A 26,877-nucleotide genomic window follows, 5' to 3' on the forward strand; every position below is an offset into this window, starting at 1 on the left:
CAATAGTCTCCATATACCAGACAGAGGTGTACCCAGCGCTGTGCACACGATACAGCCAATAGTCTCCATATACCAAACAGAGGTGTACCCAGCACTGTGCACACGATACAGCCAATATTCTCCATATACCAGACAGAGGTGTACCCAGCGCTGTACACACGATACAGCCAACAGTCTCCATATACCAGACAGAGGTGTACCCAGCGCTGTGCACACGATATAGCCAACAGTCTCCATATACCACCAGACAGAGGTGTACCCAGCGCTGTGCACACAATACAACCAATAGTCTCCATATACCAGACAGAGGTGTACCCAGCGCTGTACACACGATACAGCCAACAGTCTCCATATGCCAGACAGAGGTGTACCCAGCGCTGTGCACACGATACAGCCAACAGTCTCCATATGCCTGACAGAGGTGTACCCAGCGCTGTGCACACGATACAGCCAACAGTCTCCATATACCACCAGACAGAGGTGTACCCAGCGCTGTGCACACGATACAGCCAACAGTCTCCATATGCCAGACAGAGGTGTACCCAGCGCTGTGCACATGATACAGCCAACAGTCTCCATATACCACCAGACAGAGGTGTACCCAGCGCTGTGCACACGATACAGCCAACAGTCTCCATATACTCCAGACAGAGGTGTACCCAGCGCTGTGCACACGATACAGCCAACAGTCTCCATATACCAGACAGAGGTGTACCCCTTCTAGATTGTAAGCTCGAAAGAGCAGGGCCCTCGATCCCCTCATGTTTTGCATTGTATTGGTATTGTTCTGTCACATGTTCTGTCCCCCTTTGTAATGTACAGCGCTGAGTGAACTATTGGCGCTTTATAAATACTGTATAATAATAATAATAATAATATACCACCAGACAGAGGTGTACCCAGCGCTGTGCACACGATACAGCCAACAGTCTCCATATACCAGACAGAGGTGTACCCAGCGCTGTACACACGATACAGCCAACAGTCTTCATATACCAGACAGAGGTGTACCCAGCACTGAATACAGCCAACATTCTCCATATACCAGAGGTGTACCCAGCGCTGTACACACGATACAGCCAACAGTCTCCATACGCCAGGCAGAGGTGTACCCAGCGCTGTGCACATAATACAGCCAACCATATTATTATTATTATACAGGATTTATATAGCGCCAACAGTTTGCTTAGAGCTTTACAATGTAACGGGAGACAATACAGCAACAATACAGTTCAATACAAGAGGGTTAGGAGGGCCCTGCTCCTTGGAGCTTACAATCTAGGAGATCTATATACAGACAAGTGTACCCAGCGCTGTACACACAACATAACCAACAGTCTCCATATACCAGACAGAGGTGTACCCAGCACTGAATAAAGCCAACTTTCTCCATATACCAGACAGAGGTGTACCCAGCACTGTGCACACAATACAGTCAACAGTATCCCTATACCAGAGAGAGGTGTACGCAGCACTGAATACAACCAACATTCTCCATATACCAGACAGAGGTGTACCCAGCACTGAATATGGCCAACAATCTCCATATACCAGACAGAGGTGTACCCAGCACTGAATACAGCCAACATTCTCCATATACCAGAGGTGTACCCAGCACTATACACATAATAGAGCAAACTGTATCCATATACCAGACGAAGGTGTACCCAGCACTGAATACAGCCAACATTCTCTGTATACCAGACAGAGGTGTACCCAGCACTGTACACACAATACAGCCAACAGTCTCCATATACCAGGCAGAGGTGTACCCAGCACTGAATACAGCCAACATTCTCCATATACCAGAGGTGTAACCATCACTGTACACAAAATACAGCAAACAGTATCCATATACCGTATATATATATCCATATAGATGTATATAAAATGCACTATTTATCTATTAAGTATTTCACAGTGCTAAACCTTTCATCCAATTTCTAAATTGCTGCATTTGCAAATTTTAAAAGCAAATATAAAGGAACACTTTAGTGGAAAGAAAAGCACTTGTGGGTTTAACCAATTTTTTTTGTTGTTGTTATAATTCTCCTTTAAGTGGGCGTGGCAAGGGGGGAGTTGTCCTACGCCTACATTCTTTTGCTAATAGGTGTCCCTCATTCCCATCTCTGAAAGCTGGGAGATATGCTGTACACTGAATACAGCCAACATTATGTATATACCATCCAGGGGTCTACGCAGAACTGTTCAAAGAATACAGTCAGTGCAATCTGTTTTTGGCCAGCAAGAGTATGGAGAGCACAGTACACAAGGTGTAACTGTAACTTTCAGTTTACTAAACAGGTACATAGTTAGAAGCAATTATGCAAAAACTAGGTTGAGGATGGCAAAGACCATGCATACAGTGTACTCCACCACCCAGTGCTTTCACCAAAGACCCACCAGAGGGATATGGCCTTCATGTTAAAAAGTTCTGCAGCACATTGTAGCCTCCCTGGCGGTATTCCCGAGTGTAGCTCGGGGTAAAGTTTCAGGACCACAAGCGGTAACCCCGAGCTACACTCGGGCTTACCATGCGGCGCTGCTCCAGGATCTGTTCTTCTCTTACCTTGTCCTTTGCTCCCGCGATGTCCCTCCTGCAGTGTCCCCGGCAATGTCCTCCGGCAGATGCCGGCATCTGTCATCTGGGTTCCATCCCCTGCGAGCGTCAGGTCTTACGGGGGATGGAACGGTGGGAAATTTGAAAATGACAAAAAGTGACATTCACTAAATTCACTAAAATAACATAGTAAAACATTACTGTATCAAACCATTTCACATACATTTTGTCCCGAGTGCTTTGTCCTGTGCCCTGCCTGCATTTTTACTGTTCTCTCTGCCTGGAAACTGAGAAAAGTCCATGGCATCCAAAAAGCGTCCCTTTAGGTCAAAAGCGGTTTCAGACCAGCTAGAGAACAGCGATAGTAAATTAGAACTACTTGCAGAATTGAGTGATAATGATTCGTGGGGAAATTCATCATCAGACACTGAAAACAATTTTGCGACTTTGTACAGTGATGTGCGAACTTGGCACTATATTTCAAATTTCAGTGTTTTTGGTTTGCTTATATTATTGAATAAAATGTATTATTATATTATTACTTTTTATGATTATTTATTAAATTATAATTTATGATTTCGTGTTTCAAATTTTATCATACCCAGGATGTTTACTAGACTCTTGTTCGGACAGATTTCAGTGAGTTATTCCTAAAAATTACAGGCCAACAATAAAAAAATACATATTTCCATGCAAAAAAATGTACCGCTTTGAGCACAGAAATACTGACAAAATCAGACTGCTAGGGAGGTTAATATTCCCTGTTTTCATTATTTTTAATGACTGCAGACAAAAAATATTGGGAGTGGGGAATTTTAAAAAGTGCTGAAGACTTTCTTTAGGGTTCTTGCACACAGCTGTATATTAGAGCATATGGATGTACTGAGTAAAACGAACCTGCATTTATGGCACCCAGGAAAACTGTACACAGTAAAGTATATCCCAGCTCCCCTGTACTCCATTATAGTGATGACATGTATACAGTAATGTATATCTCAGCTCCCCTGTACTGCATTATAGTGATATGACATGTATACAGTAATGTATATCCCAGCTCCCCTGTACTCCATTATAGTGATATGACATGTATACAGTAATGTATATCCCAGCTCCCCTGTACTCCATTATAGTGATATGACATGTATACAGTAATGTATATCCCAGCTCCCCTGTACTCCATTATAGTGATATGACATGTATACAGTAATGTATATCCCAGCTCCCCTGTACTCCATTATAGTGATGACATGTATACAGTAATGTATATCTCAGCTCCCCTGTACTCCATTATAGTGATATGACATGTATAAAGTAATCATTACTGTATACATGTCAGCACTATAATGGAGTACAGGGGAGCTGGGATATACATTACTGTATAAATGTCATATCACTATAATGGAGTACAGGGGAGCTGGGATATACATTACTGAATAATGTATATCCCAGCTCCCCAGTATTCCATTATAGTGATAGGACATGTTGTATACAGTACTTACTGTCCCCCGCGGCGGTGGAGAGGGTGTCTCCTCTCAGCGTAGGAGAGCGGACTGCTCCTGCACCTGTCCCCTCAGCGGTGGTGCCGCAGAAGCTGGAAACCAGAAGTTCTAAACCGGAACTTGGCTTCACAATGAGGCTTGGAGTGCAGGTGCGGTCGCTCCATGCTTCATCTGTGCTCACCGCTCACAGCCGCTCGCCACAGAGGAATTTCTCCTCCCATTTGGCGAGCGGCTTTTTCAAGCCCTGGTGTATAATATTTGTGCAGCGCTACACAACAATATTTTGTACCAATTATGTGAAAAGAGAAAACCATAAAAACAAAAGCAAAAACAAAAGTTCTAAAATATTTCTTAAACAATTCTTCCTGTGACCACCTTTTGATCAGCAGTTGTCCTCATAAACAAAAAAGGGTCTATTGGAGTGAGCCATTTGGATTTACCACTTATCAAGTTGATCTTCAGAGTCCAATATTGGGACCAAAAGTGCAGTTAGACCAAACATTACATGATGAGAGGTCACACTGCTGGAGGTGAGCAGGTATCTGGTGGAGGAATAGTGCACCTATTTTGTGTTAGCTGCACCTGGTTGGCACAGGAAAAGAATTGTTTAAGAAGAAATATTTTGGGACTTATGTTTTTGTTTTTACTTTTTTTTTTTTTGTTGTTTTTATGGTTTTCTCTTTTCACACAATTGTTACAAAATATTGTTGTGTAGCACTGCACAGATATTAAACACATATATGATACATTATATATTTTGTTTGGGAATGTTTGACCATTCTTCCAGAAGCACATTTGTGAGGTCAGGCACTAATGTTGGACGAGCCCGGCTCGCAGTCTCCACTCTAAATAATCTCAAAGGTGTTCTATTGGTTTGAGGTCAGGACTCTGTGCAGGCCAGTCAAGCTCCTCCACCCCAAACTCACTCATCCATATCTTTATGGACCTTGCTTTGTGCACTGGTGCTCAGTCATGTTGGAACAGGAAGGGGCCATCCCCAAACTGTTCCCACAAAGTTGGGAGAATGAAATTGTCCAAAATGTCTTGGAATGCTGATGCCTTAAGAGTTCCCTTCACTGGAACTAAGGAGCCAAGCCCAACCAGTGAAAAACAACCCCACACCATAATCCCGAACTTTACACAATGCAGTCAAATACTGTTCTCCTGGCAACCACCAAACCCAGAGGTGTTTATCCAATTGCCAGATAAGCGTGATTCATCACTCCAGAGAACACACCTCCACTGCTCTAGTCCAGTCCAGTGGTGGCGTGCTTTACATCACTGCATCCGATGCTTTGCATTGCACTTGGTGATATAAGGCTTGGATGCAGCTGCTCGGCCATGGAAACCCATTCCATGAAGCTCTGTACACACTGTTGTTGTGCTAATCTGAAGGCCACACGAAGGTTGGAGGTCTTTAGCGTTTGACTCTGCTCTCCTATTTAGGCTCCACCCCTTCCTTTGTGAGCTTCACCTCAGGAGTTGGTCAGAGACTGCAGACATGATAAAGGAAATGGTCAGAGACTGCAGACATACTACAGAAAAAGGTCAGAGACGGAAGACATACTACAGGAGATGCTCAGAGAGTGCAGACACTTCAGGAGAAGGTCAAAGACTGCAGACATGATGCAGGAGACAGTCAGACTGCAGACAGGAACAGGAGATGGTCAGAGACTGTTGACAGGATACAGGAGATGGTCAGAGACTGCAGACATACTACAGGAGATTGTCAGAGACTGCAGACATACTACGTGAGATGGTCAGAGACTGTGGACATACTACAGGAACAGGGGCGGACTGACAACTCATGGGGCCCCCGGGCAATAGGGGATCATGTGTCCCCTGTGTCCTTGCCCAAACTCAAAAAAGCCTATGAAAAAGGTACCAGGGGCATCTCATGTGGCCCCCTACTGACCCCGGGCCCTCGGGCAGTGTTCGAGTTTCCAAATGGTCAGTCCGCCCCTGGACAGCAGTATAAATCTAATAGGTGTTCTAATACCTCTCCACACTATCCAAAACTTAAAAAAAGTGTTTACTTATACTTTAAGTAAATACAAAATATCTTTATAAATGTCAAATACTGAATGAAAATAGTATAAAAAAATTACACATCTATAAATACCCTTCTTCCACCAATAAAAAAGACAACATTGTATTTTTTACTGGTGGAAGAAGGGTATTTATACTGTATATGTGTGGTATTTGTGATTCTATTTTCTTTCAATATTTGACATTTATAAAGATATTTTATATTTACTTACTCTAACTTCCCTTTGGTATTCAAGTCCAGTGGTTCTCAACCTTTTTTAAGTCAAGGCACCCTTTAAAATTATGGACAGTCTCAAGGCACCCCATTCTAAAATGTGAAAAACTATTCTAATAGTTTTATATAACGCAGCAACACCCACAGCTGTAGGACACCCAACATTAGAGGTGATTTATTCTTCCAAACAAATACACTTTTGCACACTAGTACTGAATGATATTCCAGCTTTTCTCTTCTCCCTCAGTTTTTCTCCATCACTCAGCTAATATGCCAAGGCACCCCTGAGGAAACCCCAAGGCACCCCAGGGTGCCTGGGCACCCTCATTGAGAAAGGCTGTTCTAGTCACCTTTTTTCTTTTGTAGTAATACCACACTGACTTAGTGAGTTTGCATATTTCTACAATTTAAACCATTTTACCTCTCTACTAGCAATAACAACTGACAGGGATTCTAATTCTTCTCCACTGTATCCATTCCACTGGATATCGCATGAGATAAAATACTGCATGATTTCATTAGATAGATACCGCATATTTCAGAAAAATACTGTATGTGTTTTTTTTTTAGAAACGTTTTTTAGTGAATGCCAAAATTTTTTTTAAAAAATGCTGAGCGGTATTTTACCGCATTTCTTAAAGTGGTAGATGCCGCTTTGTGAATGGAGCTCATTGTATCCTATTCTATGTGAACAACGTAAGACTGTTTCTTGTAAGCACAATAATTTTGCTGGAAAGTTAATATTTAGATAATTTGTTTAGATTTGCACTGTTTATTTAGAAATGAATTCTGCATGTTTCACAGTTGTGTACATATAGATAATACATGTTTGCCCTTAATTTTTTGATTTGATCTGCCACTACCTGCTGGAATGATTGAGCATGAAGAAAAATTTGCTCTGTCCTAGGGCGAAAAGGAATTTCTAGATCTGTGAAAGAGAATTGTCACCTTTCATGGTAGCAACATTCATATGCCTATACAAAAGCAGAGGATGCCATCCATCTGCCTTAGTAGTTGAGTAGAAGTATGCTTCAATATCTTTCCCATATGGGAGGACTCTCTCTTGTGGGTATCTCATGTTCAATGCCATTGCTACAGCGCAGGTAACGGTGCCCTTGTGTGGGAAGAGCTCTGACCACCTATCCAGTAGATGCCTGACTGCTTCTAACGGAGTGGGTGTCAGTTCCTTAGTGTTAGTTGTGGGAGTGGTAGTATTTGCTTTCCTGCAAACCACTGAGTTGTAGTCACTCTTGCACACAGCAATGACCATGAAACTCCCAGAGCTCTAGGTGCCCCACTTTAGGCGGAATCACATCTGTGATTACGGCCATGTCTACCACTGGTGTTCCAGGGAGTCTTGGTGTTACTGCTTCTAATTAGTATAGTTACTTTGTTGGAGTACCATGAGGGTCCTGGCAACAAATAGAGCCACTTCTGAGGGTAAGGATTCCATAAGGTCAGTAAAGCTTTGCAATCCATGGTGGGAGCCAATATTCATGGGAAGTATGAGTTTTTGAAAAAAGCAGAACTTAACTGTATCTGTGCACCAGAAACCGAAAATGCTATTTAAAAAAGAAGTATGGGAATGGCAAAAAAAATCATACTCACCTAGATGGCTGCAGCACTGATTCCAATTGCAGTTGTCCCTCACCATCTCTACCCTGAGAACTGAATGATCAAACACAGCTGATCGCTAAGTTCTCCGCTATGAGGAGAGAGTGGTGACTGTCTATCACTGGCTCTCTGCTCTGCCCCTCCAAGCACTCACTAGAGCGCTGGCCTGTGAAGGAGGCAGGAGGGGCTGGCTCAGGTTCTCAGTGGCATGCTGAAAGGCTGAGCCCGCTGCTGGTCAAGACATCTAAGTTGGATCCTGACTGTATTTTCATGATCTTTCCTGAGCCTGGACCAGCCGAGTGATGTCAGTCCACTGTCGGCTGAAAACTAGTCACAGGAGTGCAGAACAAACTGCACTACTTTGATGCATAGGAGACGTATAGGCAAAATAGCATTGGCTATACTTTCCTTTTAATTCCATATTCTCTATTCTCTCACAGCACTCTACACAGGATACAAACAGCATAATTCATGTATACCAGGCAGAGGTGTGCCTAACACTGTACAATGACCTGCAGCCAATACAATATGTATACAGTACTGCATGCAAAATGCCAGCCAGAGCATACTCAGCACCATTTGTTGTATGCAGCCAGTATAATCTATGTATACACCAGCCAGAAAGGCACAGCACTGTATGGGAATTCCCATTGAACCCAGATTATTGTACATAAGAAAATGATAGGTATCCCTTTCCTTCCACATTGGTGAAAACTGTCATCAAACACAAAAGACTGCTTGCAGCAATTGTTTCTATTTCTACCGAATGGTGAGCTTTCCCTACAGTGGTTTGTGCTGCCCATTCTATAGTAGTAAGATTTCCCTGCAGGAAATTTGTGCCTCTGCCCCTTCCATAGTGGTGAGATTTCCTTGCAGGGGTTCAGAAGGTCCAGACAGTTCTGTAGGGCCCACAGAGACTCCAAAAGAGTCTGGCTATGCCTGAGAATGATGGCCCTCTGGGCCAATTAGATACATGGAGAATCACTGGAATGTCTTCCCTCTCTATCCCTTGAAGCAGACAAGGCAGGAGCATAAGGTAGGGGGATGGTAGGGGGGAATTTACTAGATTTCACTGTTTCCACAGAGTAGTTAATGCTTAGGACCACTCTCTGTAATTCAGCCGCTTAGGAGGTCTGCTTGCCAGTTTTCCACGCTTGGAATGTGCACTGCTGACAGAAACAGTTCTGCCCAAGCTTTAATGATCTCCACTTCTTGAAGAGCACCCTGATTTCTGGTATCGTCTTGATGATTTTTGTATGCCACATTTATAGCAGTGTTCTTGTGCATCCTGACTGGCAGGCCTCAAAGCAGGGATGTCCAGTCCAGAAAAGCAAGTTCATTCACTCCAGAACATTTATCAGCATCCAAGCCTCCTTTGAATACCACATGCCCTGAACTTACAGGGAGTCTAGGACTCCTCCCTAGCCTGGCAGGCTGGCATTCATTGTCAATACATTCTACACTATGGGGAGAAAAGATTTCCACACTCCATCGACAGGCTGGATAACCACCATTCAAAGGATAACCTGAAGACTTTGTGGAAGGAAGACTGCCTCCTGAAATAAGGAAGCCTAGTCTCCCTGGTACTGATCCCCCTACTGCCAGATCTGCCATTCCTTGCCAGGCCCACAAAGGGGTGCAATACTCACAATCCTAGTGTATCACCCACTAGGTGGGGCTAGTGTAAGGTAGATTTATTTTCGGCTCATGGTAGTGGGTGAGCCTTAAATACTGTGGGTTCAGTGTCAGAGGTCAGGCTGGGATGACTCAGCAGGTTGGAGCTCTATTGATTCCACCTGGTTATGGAGGTCCATGGAAGCTTCCATAAGCCAGTAGGCGGAAGGGTGGAGACTTCAATCTGCATATTCATGGAAGTCTGACCAATCCCAGGCTAAGAGGCTCTGGTAGTGTGGTAGACTACCCCATAAATATGAGAGAGCCATTCTAACAGAGGGGTCAGGTGGTAGATGGACTGAGAAGAAGGCTGGAGTGTGGAGTCTGGGAGGGCGCCCCAGGGAGGAGAGCCTATCTACAGGATGGACAGAAGGATCTCTGCTGCCTCAACATCTCCTGGGGAGGACAACCTGTTTAGCAAGGAAGGCCCAGCATAAGGCCTGAAGGCAGCCACCAACCCACAACGCTAGCAGGCAAGGACAGTGTGAGTATTCCTACACCCCTGGGCCGAATAAGGGGAGAGGGAGGTCAGATGCAATACCCAACTAGTCTTCATCCTGGACTGTCTAACTGCAAGCTTTTCGGACCCCTTTGCTCAGGGATACCCTCAGCACAGCTGGGTGAGGAGGTGGATTCAACTGGGGTCTGAGGAGGTACACCAAAAAAGAAAAGGGACAGTGCTATATTTTTTTCCAGCTAGTCCACCATTTTGTACAATGTTGCTAAAAAGTTCATCCTCAAGTTCTACAGTTCTTTGGGCATCCCATATACCTCTAGACTCCATACAAGTTGCTTGCCCCTTAATAAAAACATCTAAAAAAAAAAGATCAAGGACTGACTCTGAAGGTACAAGTGTGGAAAATGCATGTTACCTGGCTGTGCAGAGCATAGGGGAATCCAAACAAATCCAATGGCCCTTACAAGGGTAGTGCTACACTAGCACTAGCACCAAGAAGGCTCACAGAGTCCCACCACCTGGAGACTTCAGGGTTCTCGGCCACATTGTGGCCTGTGCTGTGTAGGAGCTTCAGCATGTGTGTCCTGCTTAGCTTGTGTCCCAAAGGAAAAGTGCAATTTCCAAAAAGGGGCCACATCCAAAGAGTAGCACAGGCATATAGGGCATGCTTGTACAGGTGCACTGCCAAGCTGCTCAGGAAACAGAACGGGCAAGCAGTCTGCACATGTGCAGGACCCAGTCTATGGATCCTGTGCTAGGCTGGACATAACATAACAAAATAACTAACAGGAAATTTCCAACTGCACAACTTAGTTCTAATAAAAAAAAAAATCATCTACTGTGACTGTCTCCAGCACACACTACACAGTAACCATATGGATGTGCCAGACTGAATTTACTGATGAACAGTCATCTCTACTGCATCATGAAATTTCCTGTCACTAAAATACTGTGTGACAGGACATGGTCTAAGCGTGGATGTCACCTGTCAGGATTCTAATAGCTGATGCTTCTCGCCATTCGTGCTGCTTGAAAATTGCAACATTTATATTTTATTCAATCTGACATTGAATGATTGTGTAAAGAAGGCAGATGCTGAAGGGGTTTTATACATTCCATAGCAGTGAAGCCTATAGTCTCTATAGATCTGACAACTTGTTTTTAGAGGTGCAGGTTGCTGGACCTGTCATGCTTATATTGCAGCACTACCTAGTGAGTCACTGACCTAGAATAAGTGCCATTCCAACTGCTAGGGCCACATAGTGAAGGAAGAATGATGACAGGCCCGGATCCTGCACTGTCAAAAACAAGTCAGTAATGTCAACTCCTTTTTGGTCGCTATCTAAAAATAAAAAAACAGTCAAAAGTGTTTAATATTGCAGGAAAATTCAACTTCTGCCTGGAAGTACTATGGTTGTTGGTTCGAATCCCAACCACAGCACCACCTGCCTGGAGTTTGCATGTTCTCCCTGTGCCTGCGTGGGTTTCCTCTGGGTACTCCGGTTTCCTTCCACATTCCAAAGACATGCTGGAAGGTTAATTGAATCTTGTCTAAATTGGCCCTAGAATGTGTATGTATGAATGTAAGTTAGGGACCTTAGATTGTACGCCCCTTGAGGGTTAGGGACTGATGTGAATGTACAATATATATGTAAAGCGCTGCGTAAATTGACGGTGCTACATAAGTACCTAAAATAAATAAATACATAAATAAACTCAACCTCTGCCCACTCTAGTGTTAGCCCCCAAACTCATAAACTAGTGGAAGCGTAGTGTCATACTGTTTAAGGCTAGGTTTACACCTATGCAGTTTGCATTTGATCCGTTTCTGCAATGTGTTTTGCGGTGCGTTTTTGCGGCATTTTTTTTTTTCACTTGTTGCTGGGCAGATTAAACTCAAAACACATCAAAAACGCATTAAATGTTTTTTCTGCAGTGTCACCATTGAAGTCTATGGAACCAAAAATGCAACGTTTTGCATTTAAAAAAGGCCCTGACCCTTTCCAAAAAACACACCGGGTGAAAATGCTGAGATTTAAACGTGTCCTATAGGAAATCATATCAAATGGACTGCTGTGTGTTTCCGCAAAGCGCAGCGGAAAACGCATAGGTGTGAACCTAGACTAAATTATATCACAAGAGTCTCAGGACATTTGTAGATCAATAAAATAACTATACACAACTGGGGATTTATTGTACAGCCATTTTTCATATTTTAATAGCTAGAAATATGTTAGAGTTTGGAGGCAGCCCACGTAGTATCCCAGGAATGGCTATCATGTGGCCTTGGTGCAGATCTAAAGACTGAACATTGCATGGGGGACACTGGAACATGACAGAGAAACCAGATCCATTTCACCATTGATTTTGAGCTGTTAAACAGAGATCAGATTTCTGTGTGTTGTGATATTGTTGTGAATTAATAAATTATAAGTAGACAATGATACCTCCTAACAAGGCGCAAGCGTCTCAGTATATTGTTATGCCTTTTTAGTGTATTGATTTGCTGAATACATCTTTCATACATGAGAAAACAACTTCAACCTTCAAGAAGAAATACATCTATAACAGAATGTGACTGACACAAAATGATCATAGTAATTGCTGAAGTGGAGCTTTGAAGGCTTTCACTGACCACTACTTGTCTGTAAAGAGGCTAGGACAAATAGCGGCTTATACCAAGACAGCAATATCACAAAGCAACCAATCAGAACAGTGGCTTAGCACCTCTGTGTTGCAGCGCTAAGTCATCAGTTTAAATCCCCAATACCACAACACTACCTGCATGGAGTTTGCATGTACTCCGTGTGCTTAAATGGATTTCTTCCCACACGCCAAAGATATTCTGGTAGATTAAAGTATAACTAAAAGCAAAGCTTTTTTGTTTTGGATAGAGTGGAGAGGGATTAGAATACCTGTTAGTTTTTTGTTTGCTGTCTGTGTCCTGTGTAGAAGATTTACCCCTACTGTTTGTCTTGTTTACCGTTATCACTAAAAGTGAAAGAAAATCTCAAATGTTGGGTTATCACGAAGACAGGAATAGAGGGGAAATCATTATTGGGGACACTAGTTCTGGCGACCCTGGTGATAACAAAGGGATTCCCTCAATTTGAAGGGATTTCCTCTCACTTCCTGTTTCGCCTAACAGATAGGAAGTCAAGAGAAATCTCCCCAATGGGGAAAAAACAAATGTCGGTGGTTATAATCCTACTTTGCTCTATCCACAATTGCCTTTAAAAAAAGAATTGCTTTTAGTTCTACAGTACTTTAATTGGCCCTAGTATGTGTATGTATGCATGAGAGGTAGGGACATTAGATTGTTCATTTTTGTTTATTAAAAATCTTACAAACAATATAATAAAAAAAACATATTTACATATTAACAGAATAAATAAAATATAAATATTTATACATAATTAAACAAAAATAGCTTACTTCAGCATAGAAAACAGGAAACTGCATTTTTTGCCGGGAAAAAACCATAAACAGAACCAATCATATTTTAACCCCTAGACGCCGAGCACACGCAAATATGCGGCTTCTCTGCGTCTGGGTCTTGACGCCAAGCGGCCGCATATTTGCGTGCCATTAGAAAATACATATGTGCTGAGAGCGCATGCCCTACGCGCTCCCAGCACATATGTACGTGACGCACGGAAAGGTCCCGATCTCCCCTTGCAATAGGGACCTTTTCCGATCATGTGACCACTGTGACAGCGAATCATGGCAGTCACATGACAGTAAAACCCCGCCCACCTCCCAGCTTCTGAAACTCTTAAAGGGCCAGGAGGCACCAGCTCAAAGGGGTTAATATTATTATTATCTCTATATTGTATCTCAGCAAACCTTCACTTGAACACTCCCTCAGGCTAAGAAACAATTAAACATTTATCCCATGCATGCATGCAGCCTTTTTTCAAAAATCTGATCTCACAAAAATCTAAGGGACGTGAAAGGACAAAAAGAGAAGCCACGCACCCTGAGACTAACAGACAGCAGTTACAGGGACCTGACATTCCTCCACACCTTTGTCCAGGCTCCTGGCCACCACCTATCCTTCTGAAGACTTCGAAACTTCCCGACCTCACCCAGAATATTGTGCACCATCTTAGATTGTAAGCTTCTCGAAGGCAGTGATTGATGTGAATGTACAATATGGAAAGCACTGTGTAAATTGTCACCACTAAATAAATACCTCTAATAATAACCAGTCATAATTCCTCTTTCATTTCCCTGGCTGAATGGTAAAATCTGATTGGTATAAGTTATAACACAATGGAGTGGATTTACTAAAGGCAAATAGACGGTGCACTTTGCAAGTGCAGTTACACTGATTTTCCCCAGAGCTTAGTGATTGTGGTAAAGCTCTAGTCATTTCCATCATCCAATCATTTCCATCATCCAATCATTTGCAAGCAAATTTGCACCCAGAGACTGACAGACAGCAGTTACAGGGACCTGACATTCCTCCACACCTTTGTTCAGGCTCCTGGCCACTACCTGTCCTTCTGAAGACCTCGAATCTTCCCGACCTCACCCAGAATATTGTGCACCATCTTAGATTGTAAGCTCCTCGTGGGCAGTGACTGATGTGAATGTACAATATGGAAAGCACTGTGTAAATTGTCACCACTAAATAAATACCTCTAATAATAACCAGTCATAATTCCTCTTTCATTTCCCTGGCTGAATGGTAAAATCTGATTGGTATAAGTTATAACACAACTAAGTGGATTTACTAAAGGCAAATAGACGGTGCACTTTGCAAGTGCAGTTACACTAATTTTCCCCAGAGCTTAGTGAATGTGGTAAAGCTCTAGTCATTTCCATCATCCAATCATTTGCAAGCAAAAGCGTGTTTGTTTGTTTGTTTATTTCCTTGCATCTGATTGGGTATTCTTCACAAAATGAAGCTTTACCACATTTAGCCTGGGTTCACACTGATGCGGTGTGGAATTTGCAGCGGTTTCAGTGTGAATTCTGTACCGCATCACAATCGCACTCCGTTCATGTGAACCGCTGCGGGTGTGTATGTTAAGTTAACAACACCCCGAAATCGGTGCGATGTGCAGAATCAGATTGCATGTGTGTGAATACCCATGCGATCTGATTCTAGTGCGGAACAAAAAAAGGGTCCTGCACCTTTTTGATGCGAATGCAGTGCGATTTTAGCCATACAAAATGTATGGCTCAAATCGCATCGCACAGAATTCGCATGTGATTTGCACAGGAACGCGGTGCAGTTGCTGTGTAAATCACATGCAGTATGCCGCACTGCACAAGTGTGAACCCGGGCTCAGATTTACTAAGGAATAATAATGCTCCTGCACTTGCACCCCATCATCTCATTGTTATAATAAGCTGGAAGTGTGTATCCAGTACCCTTAATACACCTTTTACAGAATGTGCACAGTATATAGATATCTACAAACATAGACCTACATAGGATATACATAGTTGTAATGAATTATGATAGGAGTAATAAATGACACGGTATGGTTAGCAGCTTTGTGAGCAGTATGACAGTCACTGTACTTAAACGGGTAATATTTGCTCTATAGATGGGACCTAGTCAGGTGCCATCTTACCTGCAGAGTAAATGCCCTGATATGTCACATACAACATTGGTGACAGAAGTGTGCAGCGTGACTACAATAGCAAGGTGACAGACAATGCAGCAGATGTATGAATGGGATATAGACACTCATATGTTAGACACACAACAGATGCAGGTGACCGTACCTGTTGGGTAGGGCGGTAGCTCTGTGGGATCCACAGGAAGCAGCCAGAAGAGAGAAAAAAAGGAATTACTGTTGTGACATAAAATATAAAAACGAAAATTCCAGTAGTAGATAATGTAGTCAAACATAATGGAATAGATTATTTTTACTTAATCACCCTGAAAAACGTAAACAAATACAGAGAGGCAGCCAAACAGAAACATCTATTATGGAGGATTTACAAGAAGATTACGCTGTTACTGTAATGGGCTTTGTTTTGGAATAAAAAGTTGTCTATTAACCCCATCATGATGCAGGGAGTGTCTCCTAAACATGAAATGGCAATAATAGAGTGTAATAGAGTGCTGTCACCTAGAGACTGGGATGTATGACAGTCAGGGAGCTGTTACAGCTCTCTCCATAGGTCGGTTTATGTTGCTTACAGGCCTATGTAGGGTTGTAACTTGAACGTGTGCTATAGTTTATTACTGCAAGAACATAGAAACATTGATTTATACTGTCCCAATTCAGATAAAAACCTATGACAGAGGTAAGCTCGGGATAAAAAACTCTGTATGAAGTATAAAAGGGAGATTTATAATATTTATAAGAATAAATATTTCATTGTGCTGTCAGAAGCACAAAAAAGCGAACACACTCCAGACAGCTAGAAAACATGACACGTATGAATAATAAATGTATATGCGCAGGGCTCCAGGGCTATGCCCACTCTCTGAAGACAGGTCCTTGCATTGAAAAAAAACTTCCTGACCTCATTCTTCCACAACTCTCACGTGTACATTAGCCTTCTCTGGGACCTATACATCTGGAAACTGCCTGCTCTATCCAGCGACCAGGAACAGGAGAGGGATAAAGGGGTCACCCGCTCACAACAGAGTGAACTAGCGAGGTCCCTCTGACTTCAAGGAGGTGAATCTATCCTCTCCTGGCTACTACAGTAGATCAAGATTATTCCGTAGTATCAACAGAAAATGGATTACACACATCCAAGCTAAGTAGAGAAAATAGCCTGATAATGTTGAAGTGGAGGAAAACAGGATTGTTGACATACCAATAAAATCTGTTTCTTGCAGAATTTCTTACAGTACAGAACACAGGATCTTCAGTCTTTAAAGCAGAGCTCCACCCAAAAGGGGAAGCCTTTAAGCCTTTGTCCCCCACTCCCCATTAAGGATTGGCACCTTTGGGGAGCGGGTACCCGAATTTGACAGGTACCCACTCCCACTTCCGCTGCGATTGCCTAGGCTATTGGAAGCGGATGTTGTCCCCCCACCCCGTAGTCTTCTGGGACAAGTGACAGGTCCCAGAAGACTACGGGGCCATTCACAAAGAGCAGCACTTCTCGCGCATTCGAAGTGGGCACCCGGCTGTGAAGCCGCAAGCTGTCAGATGCCAGCACCAGGGAGAGAAGACAGCCAGTGAATCCAGCCGTGGTGAGGACACCGCTGGACCGAGGGACAGGTAAGTGTCTGTATTTTAAAAGTCAGCAGCTGCAGTTTTTCAAGCTGCTTTTATAATTTTTTTTTTAGGTGGAACTCCGCTTTAACCATGGGTTATATGTAGCTACATGCAGATGAAAAAACACTACCAAGGGGATATCCCCTGTAATACCCCTCCCACTATTAGCTAGCCTCAGTTTGGTAGCCAGCAATAAGGAAATCATAAAGAATAATTGGGAGGAATCTGTCAGTCCATCTGAGGTGTGGGCAACACAGCAAACACATGCCGACAAGCCCATGTAACAAACTGGTCAAGAAAGGCTCAACCAGGGGCGGACTGACCATTTGTAAACTCGGGCACTGCCCGAGGGCCCGGGGTCAGTAGGGGGCCCCATGAGATGCCACTGGTACCTTTTTCATAGGCTTTTTTGAGTTTGGGCAAGGACACAGGGACCCCATGATTCCCTATTGCCCAGGGGCCCCATGAGTTGTCAGTCCGCCCCTGGGCTCAACAGAACTCAAAGAACAGCTTGTAGCACCTTATGCCTGAAAAAGGCATGAAACAAGGCCTTAACATTCTCCTTCTAAAACATAAAGTGGTTGTAAGCTTCAGACATGAAATATGAGCAAATACATTTGTCCCAGTCCAGAGCACCAAGTGTCATTTCTGGCTACTGTTTTGTTCCTCTGCTATCAGCATTAATTACTTCTGACAAGTTTTCCTGACACCAAAAAAAATGGTGACAGAGGAGGGACCTCCAGCAGATTGACAGCCTCAGCTCTGTTCCTGTGCGCTGTGTGGAGAAGGGTGTGTCCCTTCCCTCCAATCAGGGCTCAGAACTTCTCTCAATGAGCTATGTAGAATGTAACTTCAGCTCCCCGCCCCTTGCTTTTTAGAGCTGATAGAGCCTGTGTAAATTCTGGACTTTGAATGGATGGAGAGAAGAGAATACTGCAAATAAAAAAGTACAATGTATGTGTCAGGATTTGTTTCCCCTCTGTGCATCACCTAAGGCCAATTACTTCACTGGGTATGTGTAAGGGTTTACAACCACTTTAAGAAACAGTGAACAGTAGAACAAGTGGCAGCCTTGCAAATTTGAGAAACAGGCTCTCCTCGCCCCTCCCTCCCTCCTCGGCCCTGCCCCCTCTCTTCTCATTGGTTCATTGGCTGTGATTGACAGCGGTGGGAGCCAATGGCTCCTGCTTCTGTCTCAGCCAATGAGAAAAGGGAGTCCTGGGATAGCTGAGACTCAATGCACATCGCTGGATCGAGAGGGGGCTTAGGTGAGTATTGAGGGGGTTGGGGGGCTTCTGCAAACAGAAGGTTTAGTACCTTTATGCATAGAATGCATGAAGGCAAAAATCCTTTAGAGCCTTTAGAACCACTTTAAGGAGATTCACCCTCTCTATTTGTCCTGTTTACCATTATTATTGAAAATAAAGTAAAAGAAAATCCCAAATTTTGGGTTGTACCCAGAAAGGGAAATCTTCCAATGGGGACACTAGTTCTGGTGACCTGGGGGTCCTCAAGAAATTCCCTTAGTTTGCAGGAACTTCTTCTTACTTCCTGTTTGGCTATGGGACAGGAAGTGAAAAGAGATCTCTGCAATGGGACACAGATGGTGAAAAAAATCTGACAATTAAACTGACATCATTAAAAACTATCAATACATGCTGTATTACATGCTATTCATACTTAGTCACCATGGGATTTGTTTTCTGTATTCTGCAAAAAACCTGGTTGATCCTGCTGTTCTCTGTCTCCCGCTCCTGTCTATGTCCCCACAGCAGTGTTGGCAGCTAGAGCACATTCTCTGTTTTCAGTGTGTTTCTATCCTGAGAATTTCCTCCCGATCACATCTGAGCAGCCCACATGATGATAGAGTCACACATGTGGGTGTATACACAGTGGTAAATTACAGCCCACTGAAGGGTTGAAGGGGAGTGACACAGCCTGTGACTGGCAGAAATCTGCCCATACCATGTTATTGCCAAAAAGTAATAAAGATTTGATTTCCAATATATATTTGTATGACAATTTAAAACATTTTATTGATATTAACTATTTTTTTTTACTCTGTATTCCAAAGACTTTTTATTTATTATTTTGAACACGTGACTAGTATCAGAGGACTGGAAGCTCCTCCTACCACTGTTTCCTTGCAGGCAGAATGGAAAATAGCTGGGTCATATGACAGCTGTATATCGATTATGAAAAACAAAAAGGTACTTAGATTTTTTTTTATTAAAACAATTACAGTGCCATCATCCACATACAGAAAGAGAAGAGATAATATACATTAAAGAGTGTCTGTTTATTATCACTTGAAGAATCTGATAGAGTGTGCCTAAACAGGGAAAAATGGAAACACTATGCTTTAGGCCTCAGACTCAAATGATGACTTTTCTAATCCACTTAACAATGGTGGCAGAAGAACCAGGGACCCTAGGGAAGCACAAAAAGGGAATCCAATTGTCTAAAAGAATCTGTAGCAAAGAGGTAGAGCATTCCATGCCAAGACAGTGAAGAGAATTTTCCTTGGGATATTTTGGAGCAGGCTATAAAAAAGGGAAGGACAATGTTCTGGATGGGATGGAAGGCAGAAATCATCTTAGAGAAAAAAGAAGTCGATGGCCTCAGGACAACCGTATCTTTGTGTAATAGCTCAGAGATCCGTTAACTCAAAGATCCATTAACTCAGAGATTCCCTGTGGAAAGGTAAAAGCAACGAGCAGAGCCATCTTGCCAGTGAGATCAGATAAAGGAATATCCCTAATAGGTGCAAAGGGTAGCCTATAAAGGGATGAAAAAACCAGGTTAAGGTCCCACTGAGTCACATGAAATATGTACAACACGCTACACAAAAGAATTACTAAGGAGAGCGGCCTAGTCCAAGATTTGCTCTGTGATGGTACTGAAAGTCAGATGCTGATCTAGACAAGAATGCAGAAAGGACAGTATGTGTCCCACAGAGTACTTAATAATATGATATTTTCTTGACTGGCACCATGTAATCTAGGCCTTCCAGGTGCAGTGATAAGCTTTGCGAGACGTCACCTACCTAGTGTTCAAGAGGGTAGAGATGCCTGAACCCAACAAGCCCCTGTCCTTTAGTACTTGGGCTTCAACATCCATGCTGTTAAAGTTGGCTATATTGTTGCAAGATGGATGACTTGCCACTAGGAAATAAGGTCCAGACATTTCTGAAGGGCCCAAGGGCAATCTGCCAAAAGTCTGAGTATGTCCACATACCATATCCTCCTGGGGCAGCTTACTGCAATGAGAATCATCGGAATATCCTCCATTTTGATTCTGCAGGTAAGATGAGGGAGAAGCAGGAAAAAGTAGATCAGGTAGAAGTGATCCCACAAAGTCACCAGAGCATCCACTGTAAAGGCCTGAGGGTCAATGAACCTGGCAATAAACCTGTCCAGTTTGTTATTGAATCTGCATGCTGTTAGCTCCAGTGTTCTGCCTGCCAATTGTTCACATCAGGAATGTGAATGGAGAACAGGGCCAGGATATGCAATTTTGCCAAAGAGAAGAGCAAGGCTAACTCCTTTTGAACAACATGACTTCTGGTTCCTCTTTGATGGTGGATGTAAGCTACGCCCATGGCATTGTCTAACTATATTCTTGTCAGGTGACTCCCAAGTGAGAGAACCAGCATTGAAGGGACAACCAAATTGCTCTGACTTTCAGGATGTTGATGATTTCCTGCGTTGACCAAGTCCCCTGCCCTGAGAGGTAATGCAAGATTACTCCTAGGGTTGCCACCTCATCCCTTTAAAACCGAACACATATTAACCACTCAGGTTCTGTGGCTGGTAATTAAACTCTCGGAGTTCCTTATGTAAAATAAATTAGCCTCAGAACCTGTGTATTTAATATGTGTTCGGTTTTAAAGAAATAAGATGGCAACTCTAATTACTCCCAATGTTGGATTGGCTGGCATCTGCCATGAGAACTTTACACTCATCCTCATTTGATTCCTCAGAAGAAAAGGGGGGATCCTTATTGTCTATCTCCTCTTCAGGCTGCATATTAGTAGCAAAAACAAAGTCAGAGGCCAAATAAGGAGGGGTGACTAAAGGGGCTTGTTTGTGACTCCTGCTGGGCAGAGAGTCAGACTAAAGATAACTGCCTGAATTGAGGGTACTAGGGCCTGGTGGGGAGAGACTACCATCACCCCCCTCACCAGGAGCCATAAGCTGAGTCTGCAATAAATAGGCCACCTGACCCATCCTCCAGTGCTTGTGATTGGCTATGTGTGTTGCAAAGTGTCCATAAAAGGAATGTTCACAACCTCTGCTGCTGTGCATAGAGAATGGTGAAACCTTCCCTGCAAAGCACTTTAGGTTGCTGAACCCAGGAAACTTCCAGACAGCGCTCTGCTGTACTGTGGGAGCCAGGAAGGCAGGTGTCGGCCAAGAGATGCGTATCAAGAGGAAGAGAATGGGGTGTGTAAGGCATTGAAGAGGAGGCCAGCAGATTCAGTAGTGGTTGTGAGACAAACTTGTGACAAAAGTCAGATTAAATGGTACCAATTTAAAATGGCTGGCACACCCATTCCATGGCTACGAAACACCAGTTAAGATGTTGCACCCTGCACTCCTCACAGTCTAAGGCAAATGATTGACAGGACCCAGACAGATTTGAAGGACACAAGCCTTGTACTTACTGCAGCAGATGTCTTCACACTCTGAGCAGGACTTATGGGACTAAATCCCATCCTGACTTCACCCTTCACAATGGGCATACCCATAAAGGGGTCGTTAAGGACAGAACTCTAGCGCAAGCAGACCATGGCCCACGACCTGTGGTTAACTTAATGTGATGCACTAAGGTGAGCACCCACACAGGATCCAGTGCCGAAGCAGCATTACAGTCCAGCCCCACATCTTTATTCCAACAGGGTCCAAAAACAGTCCTCCAAGGTTCAGCTGAGGAGTCAACCAATCTGAAAGCTGCAGAAAGAAGTTGTAGTGGCTATGGTGCAGGAACTTTGATAGAAGAATATTTGAGAGCAAAAATCTCCACATAAAAGAGGTAAGCTTCTCATTAGTGAGAAGAGGTCAATCAATTAGGACACTAGCAAATACTTAGGCTAGCTGGGAGTGCAATGGAGTATATAGGGGGTGTCTCTGCAGCTTATTCTTTGCCAGTGTCCAATCACCTGTAGACATCTGTATGGTACAATTGCAAAATGTAATCTCGCCTGGGAAATTTGCAGCCAGATCCATGTCTTGGTAAATGAGTCTTTAGTCACTGGACCTTCAACAGACTTGGTGGTACATGCACATAGTTAAGCCAGAGCATTCTCCTGTCATGTGTCAGGATGACCACAACAGCCACACACATAGATAGATGCTGACATTGTACAACACATAGTAACAGTTTCCTACTACAATAATGAAGGAGCACATAGCAGGAAGATGGGGAAGCATTGGGGTACTCAAACGTTCACATTAGGACTGGTTCACACCAAATGCAGCCCATTGCATTTTGAATCTGCTCTGCTTAAAACACATCCACAGTGTTTTCCATGTATTCCAATGGTCCTTGTTCTCACCAGTGCAGTGTGTTGCAGTGCAGTCAACAAAAGTGGAACACATCTGGAATGCGTCAAAATGCATCAAAAAGGCACTGGAATGCAAATGTCCTGAATTGAGATGAAGGAAAAAGAAGAGGGGAAAATCAAAAACGCATCAGAACAAATCAAAAAGTGGTATGAAAGTGGAAGACAGTACTATGTCAGAACATACCACTAGCGCACTGTGAGAAAATCTAGTTATATCTAAAAACAACATACATACAGAATAGGAGCATATACGGAGTATAAAACTAGGGCTAGGTTCACACTGATGATGCTCTGTGAGCCATTAATCCTAATGGCACCCAGCACGCACTGGAGAACGCTTCTGCACTGGGAACTGCACTGCACTTGCAGTTCCTGTGCAGGCTGTGATTCCAGAATTGGTGCAGGGGCCTTTCCGGAGGCATGGCAGCCCATTCAAATGAATGGGTTGCCGTGCCCGTGCAAAAACTTGTCTCACAGAGCTGCATCAATGTGAACTTGGGCTTACTGAGAATTATGCTTAGCATACTAAACAAGAGAAGTGGTACAGAATAGATATAGCTAAGTCTTGCACCCATCGTACAGAGCACGATAAGTTGTGCTCGCTGCATCTGTAGATACAAAATACGAACAGATACTGAGAATTAAACCCTTCATACAAAACAGAAGCAATAACGATCAGTGTCTGTACCTACAAAATATGCGCAGATACTGAGAATTACACAAATCACAAGAACACCAGAATTTGTATTGTGAACAGCCCATACACATAGAATAACAAAAAAGACACTGAAAATTACATCCAGCCTACAGTACACAGGGAATTGTATTATGATATGTCCATACATACAGAATAAGAACAGATACTGAGAAATACACAAGGCATGCAGAACAAACCTACTGCTAGCGAGCAGCATCAATTCATACAGACCGTTTAGCATACGGCTAACTGAAGAGTATGCTCCTACTGCTTAATAGCGCCACCTTCAGAACACATTAGGGTAATGCATTGCATAGCATTCCCCAGCAGGGTTGGCAGAGCCCCAGAGCTGGAGTGGAGAGGAGCTAAATGAAGCTCAGCTTTTCCTATCAACAATATATATATCTGTATTTATAGTTTTAAATTAGCAAACCAAAAACCATACTTCTACAGTTTTCATGAGAATATGTTTGAAGTTACAATATATATATTTATACAATATACAGTATACATTAACTGTATACCAGGGGTCTCAAAACTTTTCAAAGGGCCAGTTTACTGCCCTCCAGACTTTAGGGGGGCCAGATTGTGGCCAGTGAGGGTAGAAAATGTCCTGAGCCCAGCATCAGTAAGAAGAAACATTGCCTCAGGGTTTGTGGTCAGTAGGAAGAGGAGTAGTGCCCCATCGATGGTATTAGTAGGGGGAATAGTAACCCAATAGTGGTGTCAATAGAAGAAATAGTGACCCATTGTTGGTGACAGTAGGCAGAATAGTGCCTCAAATTATTTGAAGGAAAAGAGCCCCATTGTTGTTGTCACTGGGAGGAATAGTGCCCCAAGGGCCAGATAAAGGCTAGCAAAGGGCCACATCTGGCCCTCGGATCACAATTTGAAGAACCCTGCTGTATACAATTCTATTTCTAATTCCCTATAGGAGCACGGGCTTCCTTCCACATCAAACATTTGCCTTCCTGAAAGAGCGCAGCTTGTTTAAAGAAACATTCTTATGTAAAATAATATTAGCATAACATGAGAAGAACAAACATAGGTGTATCTATGTGGGCACGTTCTGACAAATGTACAGTACAACGGCATTTATTATATCTTTGTAAATTTCGGATAACAGCCTTGTTCATGGACACATAGACATTCCTTTAGTACTAGGGTCCCATTCACACCTGAGCATTTTGTAGTGCAAATCTACAAGCTGTAAAAATCCCATCATTTTAAATAGTGCCTGTTCACACTTGAGTGCTCTGGCGCCTGTCACTCTAAAAAGTACAGGAGCTTTTCAGGCAGACTTGAGTTTTTTTTGGCCCTATAGACTTTGAAAGCAGAGCTTGACAAAAATGTGTGAAAACAAGTGTTACACCTGCATTTTAGGTGTTACCATTGTGATAATCTATGTGGCCAAAAAAGCTTGATCCTGCCACACTGAATGTATTGTATGGCAAATCACTCCTAAAAATCCCCCCACAAATGCCCAAAGAGCACAAAAAATTCATTTAAGATCACCTAAATATACTACACTCAAATGTGAATGTAAACCTACTCTGCAGAGAAGAGAATCAGCTATACCCTGTCCATGCCAGTGGTTTTGATTCAGCGGGCCATGAACTGGTACTGGGCCACAGCCTTCCACCTGTTGGGCCCTGGTTTCTCCTCTGCTCTGACAGCTAGACTTTAACTGTTGGAGCAGATGGGAGACATAGCTTGGCAGGGCTGCACTGTATTGCACTCCTGTTGGCTCCTAGAGTTGAGGTGGAGATGTGGGGAGTCCTTCTGGCCAGCTCTGGATGCCCTGGGTGCCTGACAGTCCCCGCAAAGTGATGCACATCAGCCTATGGCTGAAGAGCTGACATGTGTATTCTGATGGGGGATATTCCCCACTGTCATAATATAATAGTGCAGTGGGAGAAATCCCTGCATCAACATAACTTGTGTGGGAATTTGGTGATCTGTCAGTTTTATTTCCCCACTGGTTGAGCAAAAAAAAAATAGTGCATGTATACCTTTCCTAAATTGGTTGTAAAGGCAGGACATTTTTTTACCTTATCGCATTCCCTGCATCATATAAAACATGTCTCACATGTTGTATTGCCACCTCACCTCCCTTGATGCAATGTTACTTAGCTGAGTCCTATCTCAGTCCAGCACTATGCCGATCTGCAGCTGTGCTCTCCTCTCTTTCTTTCCCCACAGGGCATGGGGGCAACAGTAGAAGCCACTGGCTCCTGCTGTTTTCAGGGCCAAGCCACTCTGTGTTTGTAAATTGATGCACACAGCCTAGCTCGATAGTAAGCCCAGAGGTGTGCCCTATGGGAAGCACATCAAGATGGTGCACCAAGAAGAGGAAGAGCCAAGATCTCCAGCGGGGGACCCCAACAGATGAGGTTTGAGGCTGCTCTTTGCAATACCATTGCACAGAGCAGGTAAGTATAACATGTTTTTATTAAGAAAATAAATATTGTTTACAACCTTTTTAACTACTTGCCCTCCGGAGGATTTATCCCCCCTTCATGACCAGGCCATTTTTTGCTGTTCAGCACTGCACTATTTCAACTGATAATTGCGCAGTCTTGCAATGCTGTACCCAAACAAAATTTATGTCCTTTTTTCACACAAATAGAGCTTTCTTTTGGTGGTATTCAATCACCTCTGTGGTGTTTACTTTTTGTGCTATAAACAAAAAAACCAAACATTTTGAAAAATGTTTCACTTTTGGTTATAAAAAATATCTGATAAACTCAAAGTTAGTCCTAAATGTTGGCCAAAATGTATTCTGCTACATGTCTTTGATAAAAAAAAATCCCAGTACATGTATATTAATTGGTTTGTGTGAAAGTTATAGTGTCTACAAACTATGGCATATATATTGGAATTTATGCAGCTCTTACTTTCTGCCTGGCTATCACATTTCTTGAGGTGCTAAAATTCAAGGGCAGTACAAAACTCCCAAATGATCCTGTTTTGGAAAATAGACACCCCAAGGATTTTGCAGAGAGGCATGTTGAGTCCATGGATCATTTTATTTTTGCCACAAATTTTTTGAAAATGACATTTTTTTTTTTTTTTACAGAAAGTTGTCACTTAAATGATCTATTGCTCATGCATGCCATGGGTATATGTAGAATAACACCCCAATACACATTCTGCTGCTTCTCCCGAGTATGGGGATACCACATGTGAGAGACTTTTTGGCAGCCTATCCACATACATGCCCCCAAAATCCAATGACAACCTCCAGGCTATCAAAGGGCATATTTCCTCATATCACTTCCTCACTACCTATCACAGTTTCAGAGGCCCTAAAATGCCAGGATAGTACAAACACCCCCTCCAACCGCC

At 43.1% G+C, this 26,877-nt stretch overlaps 1 protein-coding gene across 2 annotated transcripts in view; it reads right to left on the reverse strand.

Moving 5' to 3' along the window:
* Nucleotides 1-26,877, reverse strand: part of GARNL3 (GTPase activating Rap/RanGAP domain like 3) — a 312,374-nt gene that overhangs the window by 225,598 nt on the left and 59,899 nt on the right. The window contains exon 2 of one of the 2 annotated variants that reach the window (XM_089685233.1): nucleotides 15,810-15,830. The exons of the other annotated variant lie outside the window; for it this stretch is intronic. Coding sequence (XP_089541359.1) covers nucleotides 15,810-15,830 — 21 coding nt within the window. The remainder of the gene's footprint in view (nucleotides 1-15,809; nucleotides 15,831-26,877) is intronic. 2 annotated transcript variants of the gene reach the window in all.

This window comes from Staurois parvus, unplaced genomic scaffold (assembly GCF_062004578.1).
Source record: "Staurois parvus isolate SC_StPar_1 unplaced genomic scaffold, SC_StPar_1.0 ptg000365l, whole genome shotgun sequence".
NCBI classification, from domain to species: Eukaryota; Metazoa; Chordata; class Amphibia; order Anura; family Ranidae; genus Staurois; species Staurois parvus.